The sequence below is a fragment of the Camponotus vicinus genome, unplaced genomic scaffold (genome assembly GCF_025532165.1).
Source record: "Camponotus vicinus isolate PSW18456_S1 unplaced genomic scaffold, iyCamVici1.0 SCAF_1, whole genome shotgun sequence".
NCBI classification, from domain to species: domain Eukaryota; kingdom Metazoa; phylum Arthropoda; class Insecta; order Hymenoptera; family Formicidae; genus Camponotus; species Camponotus vicinus.
In genome coordinates, this window is record NW_028141945.1 from 31,071,121 (window position 1) to 31,096,416 (window position 25,296).

Here is a 25,296-nt window from a genome sequence, read left to right on the forward strand (position 1 = left end):
AGCATCTCGTGTACCGAGAAAAGACAGAGAAGGATATATTAATTCAATATTAAATTAATATTAAATTAATATTTCAATATTAAATTAATATTTTAATATTAATTTAATATTAATTTAATATTAAATTAATATTTTAATGTTAAAATAAAAACACGATACGCGTGTAAGAAAATTTTAAAAATCTCTGCATCTGATTTTACGACATGTCGACAATAGTAAGAGGTAACATCGTTTACATTTATACGCGAGCTTGCTTCCTCAAATCATAACAATGCATCCGCGACGTGACACGTACTGCGACTAAATCACAGCTCGGAATGCGACGCAAATATACTCGGGCAAACTGTACGCGGCAGTAAATACGGCGTGAAAAAAATGTCGGAATGCTTTTGAGATGCGCTCAGGTGCTAATCGTAGAGAATGCTCTCGCGATTTGCATTCGCGCAAACAATACGAACGATGATTCTTCGTCGGTTTGAATTTCCTGCGAATGTTTTACGCTAGAAGGAGAGATAATTAAGAATATAGTTCCGCATTTAATAGCGCGTTTAATAACGTTGCGAGCGGCACGTGCAGTTTTTATCGCGCCTAGAATTGTCTATGTGTTACAACTCTAATTGAAAAATGACGCATTGACGTATTGGCGAAGAGATTACGAGGCGAAGACTCGGGAGAACCCTCTATAGATTACACAGCTATTGTGAAAACGTGTCTTCTTTCTAATTGTAAGTGGAAGAAGCTGCCACGTGTGTTAGAAAATGACGAAACGACATGATAAATATTCAAAGACGTATATCGACAAAGTAGAATATATTGTTTCACGAATAGGTTCGATCACCCGTTGAATTTCTAATTCGATCTATCGACCCGCCACATCTCTCTCTCTTTTTTCCGTTTCAATCAAAAGCCATAAAAGCATACTAATTTCGACAGTTAGATATGTACAGGATGTCTAGAAAATTTTATTAACGTTCGCCAAAAAAAAAATATTTTTCTTAAACTTTAGAGATCTAAATTTGTGGGAAAAATCTTATTTTATATCCCTTACATAATTTTAATCATTTTTCCTGCTTTTCTTAATTATCATATGTATTCATGCATAACGTGTAACGGTTCAATAGGATTTGATTCTAGGGCACGAAATATATTCTCTCTCTTTCTCCTCTCTTTCTGTCTTGCTCCACATCTTTTCGACATTACTTACATCCGGCTGCGCGCGCATGCATAAAATTCGAACGTAAAAAAAATCCGGCCACCCGATGCGTGTATTTTCGCTCGAGGCCGCGTCGGATGACTCAAAGCAAATTCAAGTACGATATATGTACGACGCGACGGTACGTACACTCGGATAAAATCAGTTTGCCGAGTTTCTAATACCGCGAAAGATAGGTCCACGAATTCTCGCCGTGAGTTTTAACGACCGTGTCTCGCTTATGTAACTCGTAACATTATCAAAATAAGGGTAATATTACATTTGTCGTACGACAAATTTTTTTAAACATATAAAAAAATTGTTTAATCACATTGATTGGCTGCGGGATAGAAAGTTTCTAAAGATTCAAAAAATTATTATCCCGCAGCCAATCAATGTGCTTAAAAAATTTGTCGTACGACAAATGTAATATCGACCTAAGACTGCATCGCGTGGCGATATCGCGATTCTCGCCAATGTCGATAATGGAGCGAATTAAATCGCTCCAAGACAGATGTTAGCGATCAAAGTTGTATTGTTATGGAAAATGTTTAAAATGAAAAATCGACATTACTGTGCGATGATATGCTCTCTTGTAATTATGCCGCTTGAATTTATGGAGACGTTTGCGACATTACGATACACATCAACGTGCGATAAAAGATTGCCTGTTTTATGGCCAGATCAATACTCGCGACACTCTGACGACCCGTCGTATATCGCATACGACGTATCACAACGAGACAGTTTATTGCTGCGCTGATGCAAGGCGTTTCCCAACGCGGAAACGTAATTGTAGGAACTGTCATGTACAATTACATAGAGATGCAGGTGTAATGTCGTGACGTTATAAAAGATCGTGTAGGAAATCTTTATAAATATTCTCGAAAGAATTATGTCTGAGTGCATAAAATATCGGACAAAAAGAGATGGCTGGAAATAAATTTTACCGAGTTAAAAATACAAACTTTTTCGGGGCGACGATGCAGCCGAACAAACTCAGCCTCGCTCTTTCACGGAACGAGAATGCACGGATGCATCGTCCATCATCCGCACCACTAAAGGATGCACGCGGGCCATAAGATGCATTTCAAGCATAAACCTGCCTGGCGTGCAAGCCGTCGGCACAATGAAGGCTCTTTGTCGGAGCAAATCCGTCGTTCCTTCCATGGAAACCAACTCGAGGAACTTACACCTTTCTCGTAATCGCGTCTCTTGTTCGGCGAATGTAATACACCTTATTTGTGGAGATAAATAACAATTTTTTTGCCGATTCAATCGTCTTTATCGAACGGAAGGCGTACCGTTAGCTTTGCAAATGGAGATGAAGATGATGATTTTCTTGAATTGTTAAAACTTATGTACCATTTATTGCAGATAGAAAAGAGAGTTATCTAATTTTACGAACGAAAGACCTCAGATTTGTATCGATCGATGATTCCCGAGCTGTCGGCAAGATTGCGAACACCAAAGCGCAGCTTCCGCGAAGCGGCTCTCGTAAGAGTTTTGAAAGCGTAATCGCAACGCCGCGTCGCCGAGATGCTTCTCGCGCGGACACTGACTTTTAGGCGTCCTCGTGCTCTCCCGGCGTTTCGCGCCGACAGAGCGGACCGAGTGACTTTCCCGCCGGCGTTTCCGCACGCGCGAGGAACCAATCGCTCTCTCGTGCTTCCTCGCGAGTACTCGGGCGTACGGCCAGGCGGACACGCGCGCGCTCTCTCGCTCTCGCCCTCCTCCTCCCTTTGCCCGCACACCGCTCGCTCCCACCCTCTCTTCCGCACGTTGCCGTCGCCCCCTCCCCTCTGGGTCTTCTCCCCCGCCGTCCGTCGTGCGCTCACGCCGCACGTGAGTACGCACGCGAAGACTTCTTCATCCGTTCCCCGCGCGTTCATTCACAGTTCACAGTCAGTCAGTCACCAGCACACCTCCGCCGATCAGCTGATCTCGCCACCGCCACCGCCACCGCCACCGCCGCCGCCGACGACGACGACGGCGACGACGACGACGTCGGCAGCGGCGGCAGACTGCGCGTCGCCAACCCCTCCGCCCTCCTTCCCTTCTAGACTTTGCGTCCCTCCTCTCTCCTACCCCTTATTCACCTCCTCCTCCTCCTCGTACCGTCTACTGCTGCTACTGCTGCTGCTGCTGCTGCTGCTACTGCTGCTACTACTGCTACTACTGTTACTACCGCTGCTGTCCCCTCGAACCCCCTTCCCCGCTCCCGCGTGGACGATCAGCTGACTGGGAACTGTCAGTCGCCGCCAGCCGTGGGCCTGTGAACTCACGTGACACGCGCTGCGGCTCTTTCGCCGTAAGCGAGCATCGATTTCGTAGCAATCATCATAAGCGATATCAAAGGCGGGGTGACGAACCGCGACGTCGATGCTGCTTCTTTCGATCGAAGCGAAATCATGTGATTCATAGCTGCCACAAGTGATCGTTATGCGGTTATTATAATGGTTCTCTAGTTAGATAGTGTTTTCTAAGTAACATAAATTGAGCGCAATGGACATCCTCGGACACTATAACGCGCAATCGTGTATAGTTGCGAATAAAATAGAAAGTCGAGCATTTAAGGGGTAAGAGGAAAGAGGAACAAGTAAGATAACAAGGAGATAACAAACGAGTATTTTAAAGCTTCTTTTCTTCCGCGATCTTTAGTTAAGTAAAATATGGTAAAGTTTTATTTCATAAAAACCTGCGCCTCAATTATAATTTAATAAGAGTATTCTTTGTGAAATCTCAATGGAATGGAAAGAGGGAGTTATATATAACTATGCCGACAAAGCTCTAATATGTATCTTCAGGATAGGATGTAATTAATGATTACTGCAATCTCTCGCAACGTCTTCTTAAAGGAGAATCCATTTATACCATTGACGGTAATCTGATTTCGTAATGAAACACCCCTATTGGAAGACGATAAATTCTCAAGTTACGAGCTCTTCCGGTTGCGCTTTTCGAATTGACAAGCATAGTATTTCAAGCTACGATATCGTTAAACGCTATTTGCGTCGATTCTGTTCCTTTATGTCCTTAGAAAGAGAGAGAAAGAGAGAATGGAAATAATAGTATTTATCGTCGATTCTATTTTCCCTAGAATAAAAATGTTTGCAGACTAATAAATTTTTACATTTAATATCAAACAATAATAATTTATATCGTATCTATCGCGCGTTACACACATAATAAGATATTAATTCCCTTCATGAGGGATATAATGTCTCTCGAATCGCGAGATTTTATCGTACGATTAAAATTCTGCGAGTTTAACATCGGATGGCGATAATCAGTCTATTGTTCCTTCGCTCTCACCGATATATATCGAATAACGATATCGTCGCACGATTCTCGCTACAATCCGCTCCAAGGGAATTTATTTTAAGTGTGTACGTAATCATGTATCGCAACCAGCACGCGGTCCCACGGTGAAATATCGCGATTGGTATCGCCGTCATCGTCGCTCGAAGAGAAACGACGCCGTTCGGAATTCTAATGACACCGCCCGCTGTTCAAACGTCACATGGAAAGCGATGGATTGTGTCGCGTCGTGTCGTGTTTATGCATAAACGATCGCCGCATATATTAACGCGCGTGGTTCGCGACGACCGAGGTGAACCGTCGTATAAATCCTGCCTAGAGCGAGAGATACATCTTACGTAAGCTAGAGAGAGAGAAACAGAGATAGAGAGAGAGAGAGAGTACCGCGGTTAATTCCATCCTTCGTAGCTTAATGGCGCGATGATGAATTACTCGAGCAAGTTGGAGCGACGAGACGCTCCGAGGGTCGATTCCTCCGAGATTATATAGTTCGTCCCTCCCTGAATTTAATCTCGCCCGATACTTTGCCGATCCCTGAGATTAATTTCCCCGCGAGACCCTACCCCCGGGAAAAGTGAGTATCTTCTTACGTTCGCGAAATCGGAGAAGCAAACGATACCACGATGTGGGCGAGTTGAATTTAGACGACGGTGGAGAGAACGCGAGAACGCCCCCGTAGGAGCGTATCGAGGATCGAAGTCACCCAAGTGACGACACCGATGGCGAACGGTTGCAGTCCCCCGCGTGTCTCGTACCCTACTGTAGGTGCGCGCTAGAAGAAGAAGCGGAAGACGCGGGAGAGTCATAGGCGCAGCATTGCGGCAGCGTGTGTCGAGGGAAAAGGAGTGGGGGGAGAGAGAGAGCGAGCCGCGAGAGAGGAGGGGGTGGGAGAGAGCGAGCGCGGGACAAGGAGGGAAAGAGAGTGAGAGAGAGGGAGGGGAGAGAAGGGACCATGTCCTACCCCAACGACCACGTGGCGCCGAAGACACTTTCATCATGCATCGTGCTTCGGAACCCGCCGAACCACGTGGTGGATACCGTCGTTCGACGCTCCCGAGGAACATGCCCGCGCCGCGCATGCGCCGCTCCGTTCGTATTGCTGCATCAAGGTCGAGCAAAGTCGCGCGATTACAACCTCGTGGCGACAACGATGATACCGACCTAATCGCGCTTATACGTTGGATCGAAACTTGGGCGGGAAACGACGCGCTGTTTCCGATACGCGGGCCTCTTCCTGCCGCGCAGGCTCGATATTTCGACGCGAAATCGGCACGCGATCGAATAAGCAAGTACAATTGGCCGCATTAATTCCGTCAGATACGAACGCTTCGCACGAGAATGAGTCGTTTTACACGCATCGTTTCGTGTAGTTAATGAAATCACGACGTTGGGACCGACTCCTTTAAAAGTCTAATGGCGATGGTGGAATAAAAATGACTCCGTTTTATCGTGCGAGAGTCAAATTAGAATTATACATCTTTTTTCAGAAGCCTCACAAACAAGTGGCGTGTACAGGTGAGGATGCGTTCATGATATCTCGCATACATAAGGATGTAACTCGTAAAAGGACACTTCATGAGTCACCGATTCCTTCCATTCTTCAAACAATTATACCGTACAATTACTTATGTAAATGAAGAGATACGCTTCCCAAGTATTACAGAGGAAATCGAGATAAATGCAAACGTACCGGACGCTATTACCCTATCCGATTGTACTTTGATAGCCGTTTGATATTATATAAGTTTCAAGTTTACATAATGTAGCGTCCGCCTAAAAAAATATTCCAATAATTGACGAAAATTTCACGAATATTATAAACCGTGAAAACAGATGTTCGCCATTCGTGTCGACGTCTCGGATGTAAAATATTACCGCTACTCCGTTAATATAAATTTAATATGTCGTATCGATGCCAAATTATCGACATTTTGTATCCGCGTTCTTAAAATACGCGTCGCGCCCCGTCTCTCATCAACTATTATTACTCGGTTACCGAGCAACAAGCTCGACCGGACGCTTGCGGTCGTCCACGACGCGGCGCCACGTTCCCGATTCATCACCGAGCGTCGCGACGACGACGACGACGACGACGATGGTGACCAGAATAGAGCAAAGACACGGGCGCCGATCCAGGGAGCACTGACCCAGTATGTTCGGTCGTCGCTGATTTTACTAACGACGACTCCCTGCCCCCAGCTGTGTCTTCCTCTTCCTCCTCCTCCTCCTCCGTCTGCCCGTTGTCACCGCTGAGAGCGCACTTTGAGAGCGCAGGACTGCCGCCGATGATTTTACGTCGCGTGGCCACGTGTCACATGTGGAACCACGTGCCAGGTCTGCGCGGAGACGGTTCCGATATTTGATCGTCGTGGGAACAAAAATATAAAAGTAAAATTCTTGCATTTTCAGATATTTATATTGTTAATTTTTAGGCGTGTTTTTTTTATTTAATTTCGAGCAATAAACGCTCGTTCTCGCTTCGTCAGATATCGGGAAAAAAAAATATTACAGAGTCACCTCGATTAATTTTTATCGTATCATTCTTATATTTATGATTTCGTATAATGCATTGAATAAAAAAACGTATTATTTACACCCTGCATCCAGGATGAGTGGGAATCATTTATCTTACATTTTAATTAAGGATTAAAATATGCATGCTTATCTGGAGAAGATTTATTTGAAACAGATATATCTATGATCGTAGTGTGCGATGTATAGTATAATGAAGTGGGAACGCGCGGATTCCTCTCGCACACGTAACTTACCGAAATAAACGCAAACGCAATAAACATTTATTTCCATCGCGGAATGTAGATCTTGGTTTAATCGCAAACTCGCATTTCGCTTCGATGAATGTAACACGATGATCAAAGGCAATGCCGCTGATTATCCCAGAGTACTTTGGAGATCTTTTTCCCTCGATTTTTTAATAACGGATTCTTTCAGGAATTTTTAGCAATTTTTTTTCTTAGAAAAGTTTAGAAACGATCCTTGTGGTTTACAAAATTTAAAATGTCTCGAATATTTAAACTAAAAAAATTAAAATATTCAAGTTAATGAAAATTGTTTGCAAATTGAATACAAAGAGAATTTGTTATAAAATTAAAATCTCGGATTTTTCAGAGCACATTTCGCTGTATTCGTGTATGGATTTACTTCGCATAGCGCGTTGTTTATTTTTCAGTCAGCCGCATAGAAATTTATCTCACTGCAGTTTATCTCGCGTGCCATCGAGAGAATTTTACAAGGAATCTCTAAAGGACAATTGTATCTGTTTCTGACGGAAGAAATAGCAGAGTATTTGTTTGATGGCTTATATATCGAACTTTTATTTTTTTTAAATATTGTGCAAAGAGAGAGAGAAAGATCAGCCAAGAAATGGAATCGTGAAAAAATTTTGACATAACTAAAAATATATATTGCTAAAAAAATTATAATATATATATATATATATATATATATATATATATATATTAGCTTTGTTATTAAATATACACATTTTACGTCAATTAAGTTGAAATACAAAAAATAGAACATTCTACGTGAATATATCTCGTGTTATGTTAAATATAGTATGTGACAATAACAACTTTATACGGATTTTGACCTTTGTTTTGAACGGCGTATAGGTGAGAGGATAGGTAGCTATTGTTTTGCGATCGTTTTGTTATCATTCGTGCGTCAACATTCGAGAGAAAACGAGAAGGTTGCAGCGCGTATGGCTCTCTGTATCGTTATATTATAACATTTCTCAAGGTATAATCGCAATTTTCTACGAATGATTAAAGTTTGTACGTTAGTGCGAATAATTAATCTTCGCGATTATCGTGTCTTAATTAATAATCGATTTGCGTAATATCAGCGAATAAAATTGCCGATATTTTTTCAATCATTAATGAAAGGTCGCTAATATACAGGATGTTTATTTTAAAACTTTCCACTCGTTTATTTCATGATTGATTTTTTTACGAAAAATGCTAAAAGACGTCAATTTTGTTTTCGAGATTTAAGCACATTAAATGCAACGAAATTTTTTCATCTCCTCGGGATAACCCCCTCGAAAACAAAATTGGTGTCTTGACGTTTTTCGCAAAAAAATAATTAATCATGAAATAAATGGGTGGAAAGTTTTGAAATGAACACCTTGTATATGTATGTGTGTATATAGTATATATGATGTATATATGTATATACACATAGAAATAGATTGATTGAAATATCATTGTGATGTGTTCAATTAATATTTATCAATCGCATATTATACATTTGATGCTTGTACATCAATAATCTGCTGCATATGTTAAATAATTTATGCGTTATTACTGTAATATTATTCGTTGATGACAGAAATGTATATACGTCGATTTGCTTGAATTATTTGTTATCTTCGATTTCAAAGTGCGCTGGGTTTGAGTTTAGTTAAATTAACGGGGGAATGTTGAAGGATCGAGGAACACATGCTGAGCTATTGCTCGTGCCTATAATTCTATTTAATACGATTAATTTTAAAGATCCTCGGATCCATTATTCTCGAGCAACTATTTTTGTTTGCGAATGATTCTCATACTAGCTTTTTTTATTTATTGCAGGTCAATACTAGAAATGAATGGGCATCGTTGTGCGAACAATTTCACTTGCCCGGCGGTTGCATCAACAGCGGGGTCGGCCTTAAACAAATTTACCTACGGTAAGTTGTTGTATCATTTACCTCAACTCCTCGAGAAATCAGGGCTATTCAATATCACGTCAGCCCATCACAAAAAACTTCTCATCCTCGTCAAATTTTATTTATATGTCGAGTGTATTTTTTTTTTTGCGAACACAATTTTTTTATGAAACACCTGTATCGTTACGAACAAATTGGAGTAATTTCCAGGACACGGCCCGCTCAACTTGTCCCTTGGTCCTTGACCCTCTGAGTGATCCGTGTTGGGGGTTCAACCAACCGGCAGCTGTCGGTCTGCTCCGCGAAATAGGAAGACGGCTCGTCTGATCCGGCCTTTATCGCACGGCGACTTCTCGCTACATCGCGTCACATCGCGTCGCGTCGCGCTTGCTACAATGTTCCATTGCGTCTGGCAGTCCGCGAGCGTCTGCAAGAGGCAGGGAGTAGCAACGTTTTGCCGCACGGCCAACACCGCGTATCGGCATTGGTCCCTACGCCCCACCACCATTTTCCGTATCGCGTACTACGTACGTTCGTTCATTCATGTCCCGGTCTCGCTGACGAGAGCTACCACGTGGTTCCTGAGTCTCGCTTTCCTCTCCCTCTCTCGCTCTCTCTCTCTCTTTCTCCCATTCTCTTTTTCTCTTTTCGGAGCGAGTCCTGTAATCTTGTTAGCGCGCGTGACAAGCGTCATCGAGTCCACGGTTCTCTTACCGATGTCACGTGTGTGACACTTCATATCAAAATTGTGTTACAAGAGGCTGTCAGAAGTGCCCGTTCTTTGCGCTAAAGTAGAAGCTCATTATTCTGATCGATTCTCTCATAGATTTCAATGTTTCATAACTACTTATACAATATGCAAATTTTTGTTATTAACTCTTGTTATCACTTATATTGATGATACATCAGATATACCATTTTATAATTGCCATTAATTATACCATTTAATAATTACCATCTATTACAAACAGATCGACAAGAGGATATTTAAATTGAGAGATATACTTGATTTGCTTATATTCTTGCATCTCATATCAACGTATCCTTGTATTATTCGAAAGACTCAGTGTTTCTTTTGTATCATCAACTAAATTAAATAATCCTGTTTCGATGCATTTTCTGGATTACAATCGTGCAATCGACGATACACGTGATAAAGGAAGATTTGTATTAATTAGAATCAGCGTTGAGTGTCTCTTGTGCAATCTATATGAATCACCGTCGCATCGCCCTTCCAAGACACTTCCGCGGACGTCACGTGGCTTCAGCCGTGGCGGTCTGACTACTTCGCGCTAGCAGTCAATAATGCGTACTAACACAGTGTAGCACACATGCCGCGTGCGATAGCACGTTGCTGCTTCAGTAGTCAGAGAGTAGTAGTATTCAGCAGTCCGCACCCGCCAACGGCCAATCAGGCTCTGGCTGCTTGCACCTTCCGCGCTGTACGTTGGTTGCATGAATGGATCCAGTACACCTACCCCCACCATTTTCTTTCGCCCACCCACGACTCGATATCCTCTCTCTCTTTCTCTTCCCCTCATCGAGCGAGGTCTCATGACTGTCCCTCTTCTCTCTTTCTCTCTCTCTCTCTCTCTCTTTATCTCTGGCACCTACCCTGTTGACGCGAACATCGCGCGAGTTCGTCGATCTTGCGACGATCGGTCAGTCGATCGATGTCTTGGTTGCCCTGGAGGGAGAGTTCTTTCGTATACTTTTGCTCCGATAGTAGAATGCCGCCGCGATATATATTGCGCTCTCAAGATAGAACCACGCGCCACGTGGGTGATGTCGAGGGTCAACCGGTTCTCCAGAAACATCAATCGATTCTGAATTAGAAGAGTTACCGCGTAGTTGAGCCTGCGAAACTCAAGTGGTTCCACTGTTGGAACCATCTATATTTACTTTTGATCGCTTGTAATATAATATCTCTGATGTTTGATATTGTTCTGTCCAAATCTTGCTGTTTCGTTGCAATATTGGACTTAGGCCCGATTGCACCAACGTTATTTTAGCTTTAAGCGAGACTTAAATATATATCTATCTTTATCTTTCTTTCTAAATAAATAAAGACAGACATATATTTAAGTTTCGCTTAAAGCTGAAATAACGTTGGTGCAACCGGGCCTTAATAAATTATTTTAGAAACAAGAATAAAATCGATAAATGCATTGTCTTTTTTGAAACAATTTTTAGATTTTAAAAAATTAAATTTTTCGAGCTTTTTATGGAAAACGATAATGCATGTTATTTGATAGAAAGACAGTTTTTCCAAAAAAGATAAGAAAATCGATTCTGCAACGAAATGCATTTAAGATCTACTAAATTGGAGTTTCTAATGTAGCACATTGTTTTCATGATTGTTCCAATAACGTGATATTTTTATAATCTATTAATGCCCCTTCAACTATGATATGTGAAGTCTCACTCGAATTGAAAATTAATTTTTTAAAATATTAAAGAACTTGATGTTTGCGTTCCAGGTATCTGGATAGGTACGAAAAGGTCCACTTCCTAGGCGAGGATGGTCAGCAGGCTGACGACGACGACGAGGATTCCAGACACCGGAAGTGGTCGGCCAGAGCACTGCACTCTGTTCCTCTAACTTATAATCATCATCAGCACAACATCGCAGGTGAGTCGTGAGATTTTACGTCAAAGAATTTACCTTGATAGCAAATTGGAAGACGCGAAAAAAGAAAAAAAAAACAATACATTGTTATTCCGTTGCATTTCGCGTGTTTGTGGCGGGTGCACCGAATGCAGTCGCACGCATAAACCGCTTTTGCCAATTTATACGCGGTGCGTGTGTCGCGATACAGTTCGCATGTACGTATCCACGGTCGAACGACTTTCAAATGCGCGTTTTCCACCACCCATTGTTTCGCTCCTTGTCGCACTTGATCGTCGCGTCGCGCGCACGCAACGCTTTCCCCTTTTCTCTCCCTCTCTCTCTTTCTATCTTTTTCTCTGTTTGCATGTGCGAGTCACGGTTCAATAATTCGCTACGTTAGCAATTTCCGCCTGTCAGAATTTTTCACTCGCTCGTTCCGTGTCGTTCCCCGGCAACGCTGCGCAAAAATATCGCGCGGTTTCGATCCTTCTGCAAGAATCTACGCAATATTTCCTCCCGAGTCCATTTTCATCTATCACGAGGAACATCTGAATTTTTCATGATCGCATGTGCATTTGCGATATAAAGCGGAAATGGACTAGAACGAACGAGAAGGGAGGAGCGTCGTATTGCGATAATCATTCGATTACCACCCGATACATTCTCAATATTTATAGACACGAGAATTAGTGAAGAAGGGGAAGTGGGAGGTCGGTCAACGCTCGTAACATTTGCATGGAGATAATTAAATTAGGGCACCCCCGGCGCGACTCTGCGGAGGAGACTCGGCATCGTAAGTCTGCGCCTGTCTTCGCGGGAGACGTAGACGTACGCGCGCGGTTACATACGTACCGTAGCCGCGGCCAAGGCGGCAACGGGTTATTGACGTGCTGCTGCTCCAAGAGCAGCAGCGGTGGCGGGCTATCGAGCCGGAGAGGGATATAGGGAGATAGATAGCGTAGCGGTGCGCACATGCGAGTCGGCGGTGGCCCGGCTGGGATCCGCGAGTGCATTCGTGCGCACGAGAGGGGGGAAGGGGGGGCGCGGGCGGGCGTGGGAGGGGTCGTGCGAACGGCGTGTGTAAGATAATTTAATGGGCGATAATCATGACACACACACATATGTCCAGGGCGCCCGAAATATTCCTTCGCGATGAGACATTCCTCGGCTGGTTTCGATATTTCCCTCCCCTCACAATATTAAATTCGATGGGTGTGAGATAATCATGACATACAGGTATGTACAAAATGCCTCAAATATGCCGGAGGTATTCTCTCTCAGGATGAGACGTTCCGCTGGCTTCAGCGAATATTAAAATCGTTTTGCATCGATATATCTTTGTGCGACCGAGTCTTGAATTAGAATTTCACCGAAGTAAATTTTGTCTGAAATTATATTTCTCGAGTACTTTCTCTCGTTTCTAATTCGGGAATTATTAATGCCTCGACATTTTCGTTGAGAAAAGATCAATTCTAAACGGAGAATCTCGAGAGAATTGGTTGGTAGAGAAGACATATGGTCTTGCCGGGACATCCTGTATTAAGTAGAGGGAGCATAGCGCATATACACCGCCGTTGGTCGACTGGCGGAACGCGCGCGGGTCTATACCCGGCGCACATGCGCATGTCGCATGCGGCAGCCTCGCTCCAGAAGCTCTGGGGTAACCGGATGACTGGGGTGGTGAGGGTGAAAAGTAGGAGAGGGGGGGCGAGATGTGGGGGCGCGCAGCGCCCAGGGTGCGAGGCTCGTCTGTAGTTTCGGAGCGGGGGAAGAAGAGGGGGAGGAGTGCGAAAATGACGCTTACCGATATCTACGTGTACGTAACGATTGTTAATTTGCTTGGCGGGGTCCTCTTAGTAGTCGGCGCCGACCTCGAGCTTCCGCGCAAGTCGCGAGCTGGCGGCCCGACCCTCCCCTCGCCCCCCCCCCCCCATCCCCCTCGGCGCGACGCTTATCCGGAACCGGGTCAGTAAAGGCGCCCTGGTGGGAAGCTTTCCCTCCCCCTACCCCCTTCCATTTCTCATTCCGATTCATCCCCCTTCGCGTATCGATGCCGATTATCGCGTTCGCCTAATCATTCGCGCTCGCCCCCGTCCGCGATTATGCGCAAAACCATATGTTGGGCAATAATTGCGTATTCCTCTTGTAGTTTTTAGGGCCGAGAAGGCCTTTCTTTCTTTGCTATTATAAAAAGATTTTTTTTTTTAATTTTGTATAATTATCGAAACGCATTACATGGTATGTTGCGTAATGTACTTGATTGAAAAACATCGGCTTAGAAATATGCGTGAGAGACTCAAATCGGTGTTGGTCATTATGACGAGACATGGTGATTAATGTCTACTTTACGGTGTATTCTTTTCGCTCGAGTCAGCGATAATTGCAATGCAATTATCCATTTACTCGAGTTTGTCCATTTTCTGTTAGTATTACGATATCACTTTTCGTTGTTAATTTAATTATTTTATGACAAAAAAATTATTAAATTCAATTTAATTATTAATTTACACAATAAAAATTATTAAATTAAATTTAATTATTAATTTACACAATAAAAATTATTAAATTCAATTTAATTATTAATTGACACATTCAACAAAACTTTTCTAAAGAAAAAAAATCTTCGCGATGATCAACCGTATACCGAAGTCTCGATCGAGTATGCATGCATCGTAAAATTTTCTCCTGTTTCTTGTTGCATATATTATACACATATTTACTGAACGAGTGTGTCGAGAATCGCGTGACACACAATCATTGAACCGTTCAACGAGCATTCGCGATGCGTGGCCATTAAATGGCCATTGCAGTTCCTTTGGTATACAATCATCTTTTTTTCGCAATATACATTTTTCTTTAAGAATTCCACATTTCTAATTTTCTGTCGAGGTCAAAAAATTGCGCAAGTTGTTCTCGGATGGAAACGGGATGAAAGGGAAGGAAGAGTTTTGAATTTTAAATTAGTCTTAATTATCTATACAAGTTGACACTCTCGTCACGTGCGTGGCATTGTGAGTGGGAGAGGACCGTTGACGGAGAGAGGGAGACTCTGACAGAGCGGGAGCGAGACACGACGGGGCGCGCGTCACAATCAATAAGCGTTTGCGGGGATAAGTGTTCCGTCGGTTCTTGATCGTCCCGGTATAATGCTGCGCTTGCGTGATGTTCGCCGCGATTCCAACGAGAGAGCTCGCTCGCGATCCCTGGCTCCTGTGTGTTGTGTATCGTGTATTAGATTAGAGATGGCCATTTGGAAGAAAAGGAAACTGTCGATCGTCCTTTTTAAATCTTCCAATGCCATCGATATCGATTCCATAAATATTGTTACGAAATTTCGATATATCTGATTAATGTAGACAGCTTATGGAGATTATTATACGAATGTATTTTTAATCCAATTAAAAGCATGCAAATTAAAGCGTACAAGGTAATATACATGGTGATGAAGGGTCAATCACTATTCAAAAAATGTACAATTACCATTTTTGGCAATACATTTCATTGCTAACGTTGCCATTATATTGCTTTTGTGTTGTTAATAATGCTTTTGTGTTGTTGGTATTCCTATTATTATTTTATTGTCAATATTGCCAGTACTGTCGCAGAATTAAAAAGTATTTCTAATGCATTTTTTTTTCTTATATTGTTAATATTATTTTATTTTTGTTAGTATTATTCTTATATTGTATGTATTATTTTAGTACATATTTTTCTAAAACATTTGCATTTCCTAAAATTATACCTATACTATACTACCAGAATATATTTCTAATGAAACGTATTACAATGATTATCATAGTGATTGACCCCTCGCATAGTGATTATAAATTGCTAAACCTAAAAAATATATAAAGCATATACAGCACAGGTAACATTACACATACATGATATTATAAAAAATGTATGAATTTTTCAAAACAACAGGGAATAATTTTTAAGAGACAAAAGCGAAAGGAATAAGAGAGGTCTGAATATTTTAACGTGAAATAAAAATTGAAAAACAATTCGAACGGGGCTAATCAAAATTGTTTTTTTTTTTTATTATTAATTAATTCGACGAGCACAAGTTAAAAATTCCTGGTCTCTCCGGTCGAATCCACCTGTGGTCGAACGACGCGACGATTGACGCGACGATGTCTGGAGGAGGGAGGACAAGGGGGGGCACCGCGTGCCACTGGTGCCATCGACGCGCTGCGCGCGCTCATCTCGTTACGAGGCGTTTGTCAGCAGACTGCAATGCCAATTAACGCGCGTGGACCATACGATGTCCGTTTCACCCCACTATATGCTCGAAAATTATATTTTAGCCATTTTGACGGGCGCATTTTCAAGAACGAGATTAAAGGCAAGAGAGAGACAATGGCCCGTGCTCCGCATGGAATTGTTATTTATTTCGTAAACGTCAAATTTCCCCTTTCTTCGCAAAATTATTCAGATATTTAGATATAATAATTATTTATTATAATAATTATTTATATAATAATTATTTATTTCGTAAACGTCAAATCTCTCCTTTCTTCGCAATATCTTCCAGATTCTTGATTTTTTCTCCATTTTTTTTACTCAGAAACGTAGTAAAGTGGTAATGCTTGAATTATAACGTTTGTCCCGTTGGTCACGAATGAAAATCGATCGTATCGCCTGTACATGTATAGCGTATATATCGCTTATTTATCGGTATTTAATCATAGTTAAGCGTTTGTTGATACTGAACGCGGGTGTGGAAGCGGATTGATTGAACGCGGGGAAACACGATGTCGTGCGATGACAGTACGCCAGTTGCGTATTGCTTTTATCACAACGACGAGGTATAAATAGATCCGTTAACGCGAATCAATCGCTTTATCGGAGGAAATGTTACAAATTTCAGTTATAGATAGAGTATGAGATATATCACATTTTTTTTTCTTTTTACGAAACTGTAAAAACTCGAAAGAAAGAATCAATGCTCTCTCTTGAAGCGGATATATTATATAATTTAGAAACTGGAAAAAAAAGATCTCTATTCTTGATAATTGGTGGAACATAATATTGGAATATGTTGCACGGGACGGCGGACAAAAATAGTTTCGACATTTTTATTAGCGGTAGAAACTTTCCTTTGTTCATTACGTAAAGCAGCACTCCCTTTATTACGCCATGGAAACAAGGTGTTCAGCTTGAAATCGATACTTGCCACTTCGCGGCGTCGTTGACGACCCGTGATTTTATTAACGAGACCATGACTCTCCTTCGGATCCAGTTCCTTTCTCTGTCCACCCCCGCGGCTCCTTCCTTCGTCTTTTGCCGTTACCGGTTGCTGGTTTGTGTTCCCCACCTCCCTGCCCCCCCCTCGCCGGTTTCCGACGAAACTCGACACTTCTCCTGGGACGCGATATTGATCGCGGTTTTGCGGCTGAAAAGATTACCGCGATCCCCGATAACGTTGCGCCCTGTACGTACATTTAGCTCTCGTATATTCAGCTCGTGTTCGCAGCTCTCAATACGCCTCGCTAAAGCTTTGCTTAGGAGAAGGAAACTAATTTGCTCCGGATGACAGGCACGATTATCAGTTTGACAAATCGATCATCGTCTCGTCGATTGTGCAAATCTCAAGAAGAAGAGGATGCAAAAAAATGCTCACAATTACTTAAACATATTCTTTTTTATATTTTCTAAAGAGAGATGATCTTGATGAATGAAGATTTTGAAGGGATCTTTTCATCCTAAAGTAAGATTCATTCTTTTCATCTTAAAGTAAGATCTCGTAAATAAGTGATGATTAATAAGTAATGATTAAATAATAATTTATTTTAAATTATCGAAGATGAAGGAGAATTTTTAAATGAACCGATACTGATGATATTATGTTAATTTTTTCATCTACCTTCGAAAAGTTAGAAAATGACACGTGTGCGGATGTAAAAAAAGTGTACTTCGTTGTTTCTCTATTTTTTTGAAAAAATCAAAATTAGACTTTTACCATAATAATCCCGCGATGTTTCAGCGCGATGTTTTCATTGACGGAACGTAGCCGGCCACTTGTAGAAAGCTGACCTTGACCGAGAACACAACCTACTTGTGGTGCATCGGGAATGAAGCCGATCAGCTTACGAATCGTCTCGGATGTTACTCAAATATAATTGTGTGCACGATGTAAAAAATCAATACATTAATTAGACATATAATTCTATTAATATTTGGTAACATGTCTTTTGTCGTTGAAACCGCTCGCGGCTGATGAAACGATGATTATCATCGAGGGGAATAAGCCAGCCGTTGCATACTGATGAACCGAACGTTGGATTGGTTGGCTCTACTTTTCCAGATATTGCGACTCAAAATATCGCCGCTTCTCTGATAAGCGTCTTACGTATCCAAGCAATAACCGATAATCATTTCTTATCGACCTCGCCTCTCTTTCATATTTCTTAAACAAAATAAACGTTTCCCGGCTCTAGGTCCAATTATGAATTAATACGCAACATATATTTAGATTATATTCATTTTTGAACCTTTCCAAAATTTATGTTTAGTTTTGCGACATATATATCGCTTATTTTTTAATTATATTTTTATAATAAACAAAATATTTTTTTGCAAAAACGTGGAACATCCAGAATTTTCAGGGATTTTTTTTTGTATCTGGGAAAATGGAAGAATTCCCACGGGATTTTATTGGAAGATTCAGGGAATATTTTAAAAAAATATTTTAAAAAAATTCTTTCTTTAGTAATTTTGTTTTTTACATTGTAATTAGTCGGGAATATATTTACCGATAAGCCAAATTGTGGATTATGTATTAATATATATCAGGAATATTAATTTTCTGTGTTTGCATATATTCAATATCTTAACAAAATATTGAATATGCATATATATTTATTGAAATTTTTAGTGGTAAAAAAATAAAAATGTTATGTAAATGATAAATGTTTATTTTACGAAAATTATTCAATTTTTTCTCAGTACATTTTCAAATTTAGCACTTGAAACTTGAGTGGCTTTGCGTTTCTCCTTCATATGAGTGAAAAGCATTAACAAACGCATGCAATAAAAGAAACTTATTTTATAAAGTTGCATCAAAAATCTGTTTAAAATATTTTCTTTATCTGGAATTTTGAACAAAAACACCTGAAAAATCAGGAAATTTTCAAGAAATTTTTCTACAAGATTTAAGTAGATATGATAAGTATAAAACTCGAAAACAAATGAGAGATTACATTTTGCTGGATCCAGAATTGTACTTTTTCGCGTATTATTAGTATACGTAAAATCTGAATCTCTCTCGCCGTGTGCGATAAAACGATGCGGATGAGCAAAAGAGCCGGCTTACTTCGTCGTTCGATTCGAAGCGCTATCCAATGCACAATCATGCTAGCTCCGCTTTCTTGTTGCATCAACCAGCCATGACCTGCCTCAATGAGCCGTCGTCAAGCGCGGCAGGGTCGGATTGGCCGTGTGACAATTCCGTCGACGATCGCCAGAGATGCACCACTCGCTCTCGCGACGAAGAAATGTTGCGTTCGAGGGGAAGAGATGTTCCGATCGGCGGAAACGCGTTCGCAAAAATGCGCTCCGACACGTGCAACGCTAAGAAGAAATACATTGGTTTTGTACATTCAACATTTACAAAGAGAGCGAGTCGAGCAAACGCCTTGCTCGATGTTAAAAGGGTGTAATTTCAGGGATCTACCACTTTTACGCTCTTCTTTATTATCTCCTTTTTTTCTTTCTTTATTTTTACCAAAGAATCCCCCATCTAGACGAAAGATAGTTCTATCGATTCATGTAAAAACGACATTTGCAATGCTAATGACTTGAGAATGTATAGCATGTTGGGAGTTACATTTTAAATGTTAAAAGGCCGTGTGTGAATTTACGCCTTTCTCTTTGAAATTTTCGGAAATTCTGTCTCACGAAATTATATACTGCCTTAATACATTGTAGCGCTATTAAAATATATTTTCTATCTTTATGTATGTAAAATAAATACTTTTCCCGACGATTGTACATTTCGCGATGCATTTAGAGAAATGCGGCGCGTTTTAATTATTTTAATTAGCCACCGTGATAATAGCGACGGATTTTAATTATTTTAAATAAGCGGAGAATTTATTATACATGGTACGCGCGCTGAAAACGATGTCGAAGGTTTTTAACAAAGATACGACATGCGTAAACGTTTGCCCGACCTTCGCATCTATATAGCCAAGGTAAACCTTCGACATTCGTTAATATTGCATTAACATAGTCATAACGAGGATAGAGATAATACAAGTGACACTCCGCCGAATACGTGTAATCTTTTTGCATTCCGGAGATATCGTTATCGATGCCAATTAACGTAGCCAATCAAATGTCAATTTTGATTGAATAAGTTCCATGTTGTTACACAAATTTAGTTTTCTAAAGTTACCTATCTAAAATCTAATTCTAGATACAGACAATGATTTAAGAAAAAATTAAAAAATAATTTATGGTCTTGTATATATTTTATTTAAGTAAAATTATGTATAATTACAGATGCATTTTAAGAGCGAGGTCAACTTTTTGTAGAATTTGAGAGAAATATATTTCTTTGCCATAAAATACTCAAATCTAGTCTTGCTTCACTTTCAGAATCTCTGCGAGACTACAACGGACTCTCGGCGGATCTTTACAAGCCCTCGAATTACGACAAGCTCGCGCTGTCGCTCCTGTCGCCGTTGCCGAACGAGCAGGACTTTGCCATCAACGTTTGCACCCTTTTGTCGAACGAGGGCAAGCACACCCTACGGCTGGACAAGTATCCCCGACTAGTGAACATTCTCCTCGCACACGCCGGTGTCTTCGATTCGCCCGGTACCCGGCAACTCTTCATCGAGGTGTACTCGCGCGTCCGCAACTACTCGATCAACTCCTTCTGGTCGGACGTGCTCGATTCCCAAGATGTAATAGACCTCACGAACGAAAGGACCTTTATGAAGAAGCCACCCACCAGTCTGCCGACGTTCTCCAGACGGAAGACTTTGGAGAAGGAGAAGGAGAGCAAGCAACAGGATGTCGGTCCGTCGACGATAGAAAACGAGGAGCCGCCGCCACTGATTGATATCGATGGGGTGAGACTGGGTCTTTTTTAAATTTCTTTGAAAGAATCTAAACTACTAATATTTTCAAAATAATTTTAAGCAATTGCTTCACTGTCCGCGATTATATGTGTGAACTTTCTAGGAAATTTTATTAGTTTCTTTCTTGCTTTCGAAGTTTCAAACGCGGGTGTTTTGCGTGATTTCAGATACTTCCGGATTGCCCACGGTTGGATCTTCTTGCGTCGGACGAAAGTCTGAGAGATCAAAACCAAAATTCCATCAAGTTCGAAGAGGAGGATAAGGATCTGTTCTGCGTTGGCAGGACGTTAGGTACGCAAGATCCGTACGGTCAGCGTGTGCTGCAGATCGCGTCGATCCTGCGGAATCTCAGCTTCACACCGGAGAACGCAGTGATATTAGGCAGGAATCGGTGTTTCCTGCGATTTGTCCTATTATGCGTGAGAGCGAGATGGAGCAATTTACATCAGCTCGGCTTCGATATACTAGGGAACATAGCGAACGAAATTATTCTAAAGGAGGCCGGGGAGAGGATAACGGATGTCGTTCTGTCGTGCGTGGCCATGGGAATCGAGTCTCAGGACAGGTTTATCGTTATATCTTGCCTGGAGGTGCTTAACAAGATTAGCCAACAGGACATCAACGAAGAGATCGTCACATTTGGTTTGGCAGACAACGTGTATGAACTTATATGCAGGTAAGCACTGATTTTTTTGTATACTTTTCAGCTTTTTGCTGTAATGGCGTGGTTTTTTGCGGAAATTTAATTTCTATAATAAAATTGTGTAGAAAAACTAATATAAGTAATGCAACAGTGTATTGATTTTAGACTCAAAGTATTGTGCGATAGTTTTTCGTTCAAAATCGATCGTATTACGAGAATATATAAATAAGTTATATTATTAAAAAAAATATATTAAATTAACACTTTACTCTTGTTTCATCTTTGTTTCATGGAATATTCTATGAGCCATGAGCAAAATGTCAATTTTAAATATGTTTTTCAACTTTGACAATTCTGTTTTTATTTTTGGAAAGAACACAAATATTGTAGAAAATATAATAGTTAATAAAAATCTGAAAAGTTACATAATTTTTTATCGATTACTTTTTATTGGCGTCATTGATATAATTCCCATTCAAATGCATTTATAGTGTTGTAACACAAGATTTCGTCATGCTTGCTTACAGATTTTTAGCCCTGAGCGATATAGCCCTCTTAGTATATACTCTGGAATGTTTATACGCTTTAACATCGCTGGGTGAGAGACCGTGCACGAGTGTCGCGCGAGTTCGCGGTGCCATTGACACTCTGGTCGCTCTCGTCACTGTGGAGGCGCAAAGTTACGGCCCAAAGGCTTGCATTCTCATGCGAGTAGTCGAGACAGTATCCACAGTGGCGGCGCAACAAAACACTGCTGTGCAGGGCTCCGTCCCCGCTACCCCTACTACGCCAGCCTCAACGACTACGTCCGCATCTACTCCGTCTACTCCAGCGACGGTCACCGCAACCGTCACCGCGGCACCTGCCAGTCCGGCATCATCTCGACCTACAACTCCCGCCGCGACCTCAACCAAGTCGACAACGCACAGTATGAAAACCTTCTGGCTTCTTTTTCAGGATGTTAAAATCTGAAAGTGTTTTTTTAATATCGGCGAACGTTATTTTTCACGTTTACAGAAGCAGTGGAGGCGTCTAATGCGATTCAACAGCAGAATGCGCATCAGCAAATCATTCAGGAGAACGAGCAGTTCGCTTTAAACTGGGTGAGAGCGACTTTCGAGCTCGCACCCGGTACACGCATCGAGCAGGAGGAGTTGTACAAAAAGTATCTCGGCTGCTGTACGAAAATCGGCAGACGAGGGGTGATAGCCCCGTTGCATTTTCCCAGATGCGTCAGGTATAATTGCTTCAGACAATATAAGTATAAATTATCACACGTAAAATATATACTCTCTAAAATATGTGTCTCTCATGCCATGTATTATCGGTGCACAGATCCGTTTTCGGCAGTATCGTGGGGCCGAATCCGTTGAAGGGCGAGAATACCGGTACCCAGTATTATGAAGGCATCCGTGTACGAGCGACACCCGCGCCGATCACTTATCCGAGCCAAACTACCGCTGCGGTCGCGACTAATACACCGATTCCAGCGGTCAACACTACTCCAGTAAAGGTGCTTCCTGTTCAACAGCGTACAGTCAAGAATATAAGTCCCGCACCCGATAGCACGGCCGCTCCCCAGGTCGATAGTCCCGCCGCGTCGTCCGGGACGCAAACGACCTCCACTACCCCCGCGTCTCCTATCCTTAAGGCCCAATTGTCCGCACCGCCGAAACCCCCGTCCAACAACACCTCGAGCCAGTCCCAAAATCCAGTGACCAAGGTCGATTCTAAAAGTCAGGTGGGTCCGAGTCCTAGCTCTCTCTCTGTACCGTTCTCTGCCGTTCTCATGACCTTAGTTCTCACTTTGGTTGTGTTATAGCTTCATAACGCTATTCTTACTGTTGGTTTTCCCTTTTAACACGAGTTAGTATTTACTTCCTCGTAATACAGGGGTGAGAGAGTCCTTTGCATGCTTCGTGCGAATCAACTTAGCTCTATGATCATTGATGTAGATAAAGTAGAACGTAAACGCAATATTCATTTATCTCATTTTTGCACAAGATCTCTTAGAAATTATCTACACTTTTACATTTATTATTTTATAAGGTGTATGAAACTTTCTTTGCTACATGTAGGACGATATTTTGTATTTCTTATTTGCAATCATCGCAGTCATAGAAAAAATATCAGAATTCTTCCTGAGAAAATCAATACAATCATCGTAATCATTTGTGATTTATGCTTGCAAACGCTTCTTCCAACTACGCAAAATTATAGCCACGCTATAATGTATGAGATATACCGCAGATTGTGTGCTCACGTAAATGCTACTATACTTTTCTCCGCTATGGTGGTCGAAATTTGTATGTTGCCTCCTTGTCGATTAGGTATCAGTATCGCATCCGCATCTGAGCCAAGCGTTGCTAGCAAGCGGTTCCCAAACGCCGCAACAGCAGCAACAGCCGCAACCACAGCAACAGTCACAAAGTGTCCAGGTAGTTGTTAAGGAAGATAATCGAAGTGGCACTACGTCGAGTTCCATAATAAAGAGCCTATTGGCTACTAAGGTAACAGTCAGCAGCGACTGCATGCCCAGTGCTGTTGCGACTTGTGTGTCTACCCCTACTGCCTGCGTAACAAATACTACCGCTAGCATCGCATCCAGCATCAGTGCCAACCAGCTAATAACCAGCAACCAGGTATCATTGTTGTACATTAACAAGAGAATAAGTAGTTTTTTTTTGGTTTTCTATTTTTTTCTAAAACGTACCAGATTGAAATCTTTGGATCTTCATTTGTTTTTCTAATGTTTTAATGATGATTGTATGTTGATGATAATATACAAATAATAACGAGAAAATATTTCAAGTGCATTTTGAATTAAATATTATATGTTATATATATAACATACAATTTAAAAAGAAATCGGCATATAAATTAATAGGTTCTTTTCTTAAGTTGAATTGAGCAATTTTTTCATTTAAAAACTGTAATTTTTCTATTTCGTACGAGGTAAATAATCTTTTAACAAGTCTGTTATATATAAGATATCTATCTAAAGTATTTTTAATTTCCAATGTATATTAATTATGTTGCAGGAATATCTATATTATACAATGAGTATATGCATTACGTTTTATATGCATTCTTCTTTATAGTACTATTTGTCAAAATGTCTGCGCTTATAATGTAGTGTTGGTTGTATTCAAATTTTTGTTTCGTATTTTGTTATTTCTTCTTTTTTTGAGAGATATAAACTCAGACCAGAATGTCGTATCCTTTCCTCTCCTTCTTGACAAATATATTATGATAAGAGAGTTATTAGCAATATTTAACAGAGTGATTTTGAAATATAGATGAGAATAATATTAAACACTAACAACAGCATGGTTTTTGATGAATTCGATTGTTCTTTAAGATATATTTTTTTCCGATAGTGAGATCGATGACGTCGAAAAATGATATAATATAGGAAAAAAATTCGAAATATTATTTACGTTTTTTTCCCAATTAACATCATCACAAACTTTTTCTTAGGTTGCCCAACGTCAGCAACAACAGAGGTTACTGCAACAACAGATGACGGGCGTAATGCAACCCGCCGCACCCACAGCCACTCCAGCCACGATACTCCCAAAGACTCCTGTGAACGCTAAGCAGAAATCGGCACTCGCACCCATTCCTGCCAAAAAGATACAAAGGCTCAACGGGGCCAAGTTTATTGTGACTAACAACTGCGAGAAGGTATGTATTGCTTCTACGAGCTAAACTTGGCGAAATTTTGTATGACATACATTGTCTCGACTGCATCGAGCATCTCGTATATTC

The 25,296-nt window shown here is 41.1% G+C and overlaps 1 protein-coding gene across 8 annotated transcripts in view; it reads left to right on the plus strand.

The window, feature by feature from the left end:
• Positions 1-25,296, plus strand: part of Bap170 (Brahma associated protein 170kD) — a 46,220-nt gene that overhangs the window by 14,208 nt on the left and 6,716 nt on the right. For 4 of the 8 annotated variants that reach the window (XM_083079366.1, XM_083079376.1, XM_083079367.1 and 1 more), the window contains exons 3-11: positions 9,106-9,203; positions 11,663-11,814; positions 20,395-20,873; positions 21,050-21,558; positions 22,053-22,453; positions 22,543-22,762; positions 22,861-23,266; positions 23,856-24,167; positions 25,006-25,212. In XM_083079366.1, the coding sequence (XP_082935492.1) occupies positions 9,106-9,203; positions 11,663-11,814; positions 20,395-20,873; positions 21,050-21,558; positions 22,053-22,453; positions 22,543-22,762; positions 22,861-23,266; positions 23,856-24,167; positions 25,006-25,212 (2,784 nt within the window). The remainder of the gene's footprint in view (positions 1-9,105; positions 9,204-11,662; positions 11,815-20,394; positions 20,874-21,049; positions 21,559-22,052; positions 22,454-22,542; positions 22,763-22,860; positions 23,267-23,855; positions 24,168-25,005; positions 25,213-25,296) is intronic. The other 4 variants (XM_083079381.1, XM_083079390.1, XM_083079386.1 and 1 more) reach the window with 3 other exon arrangements.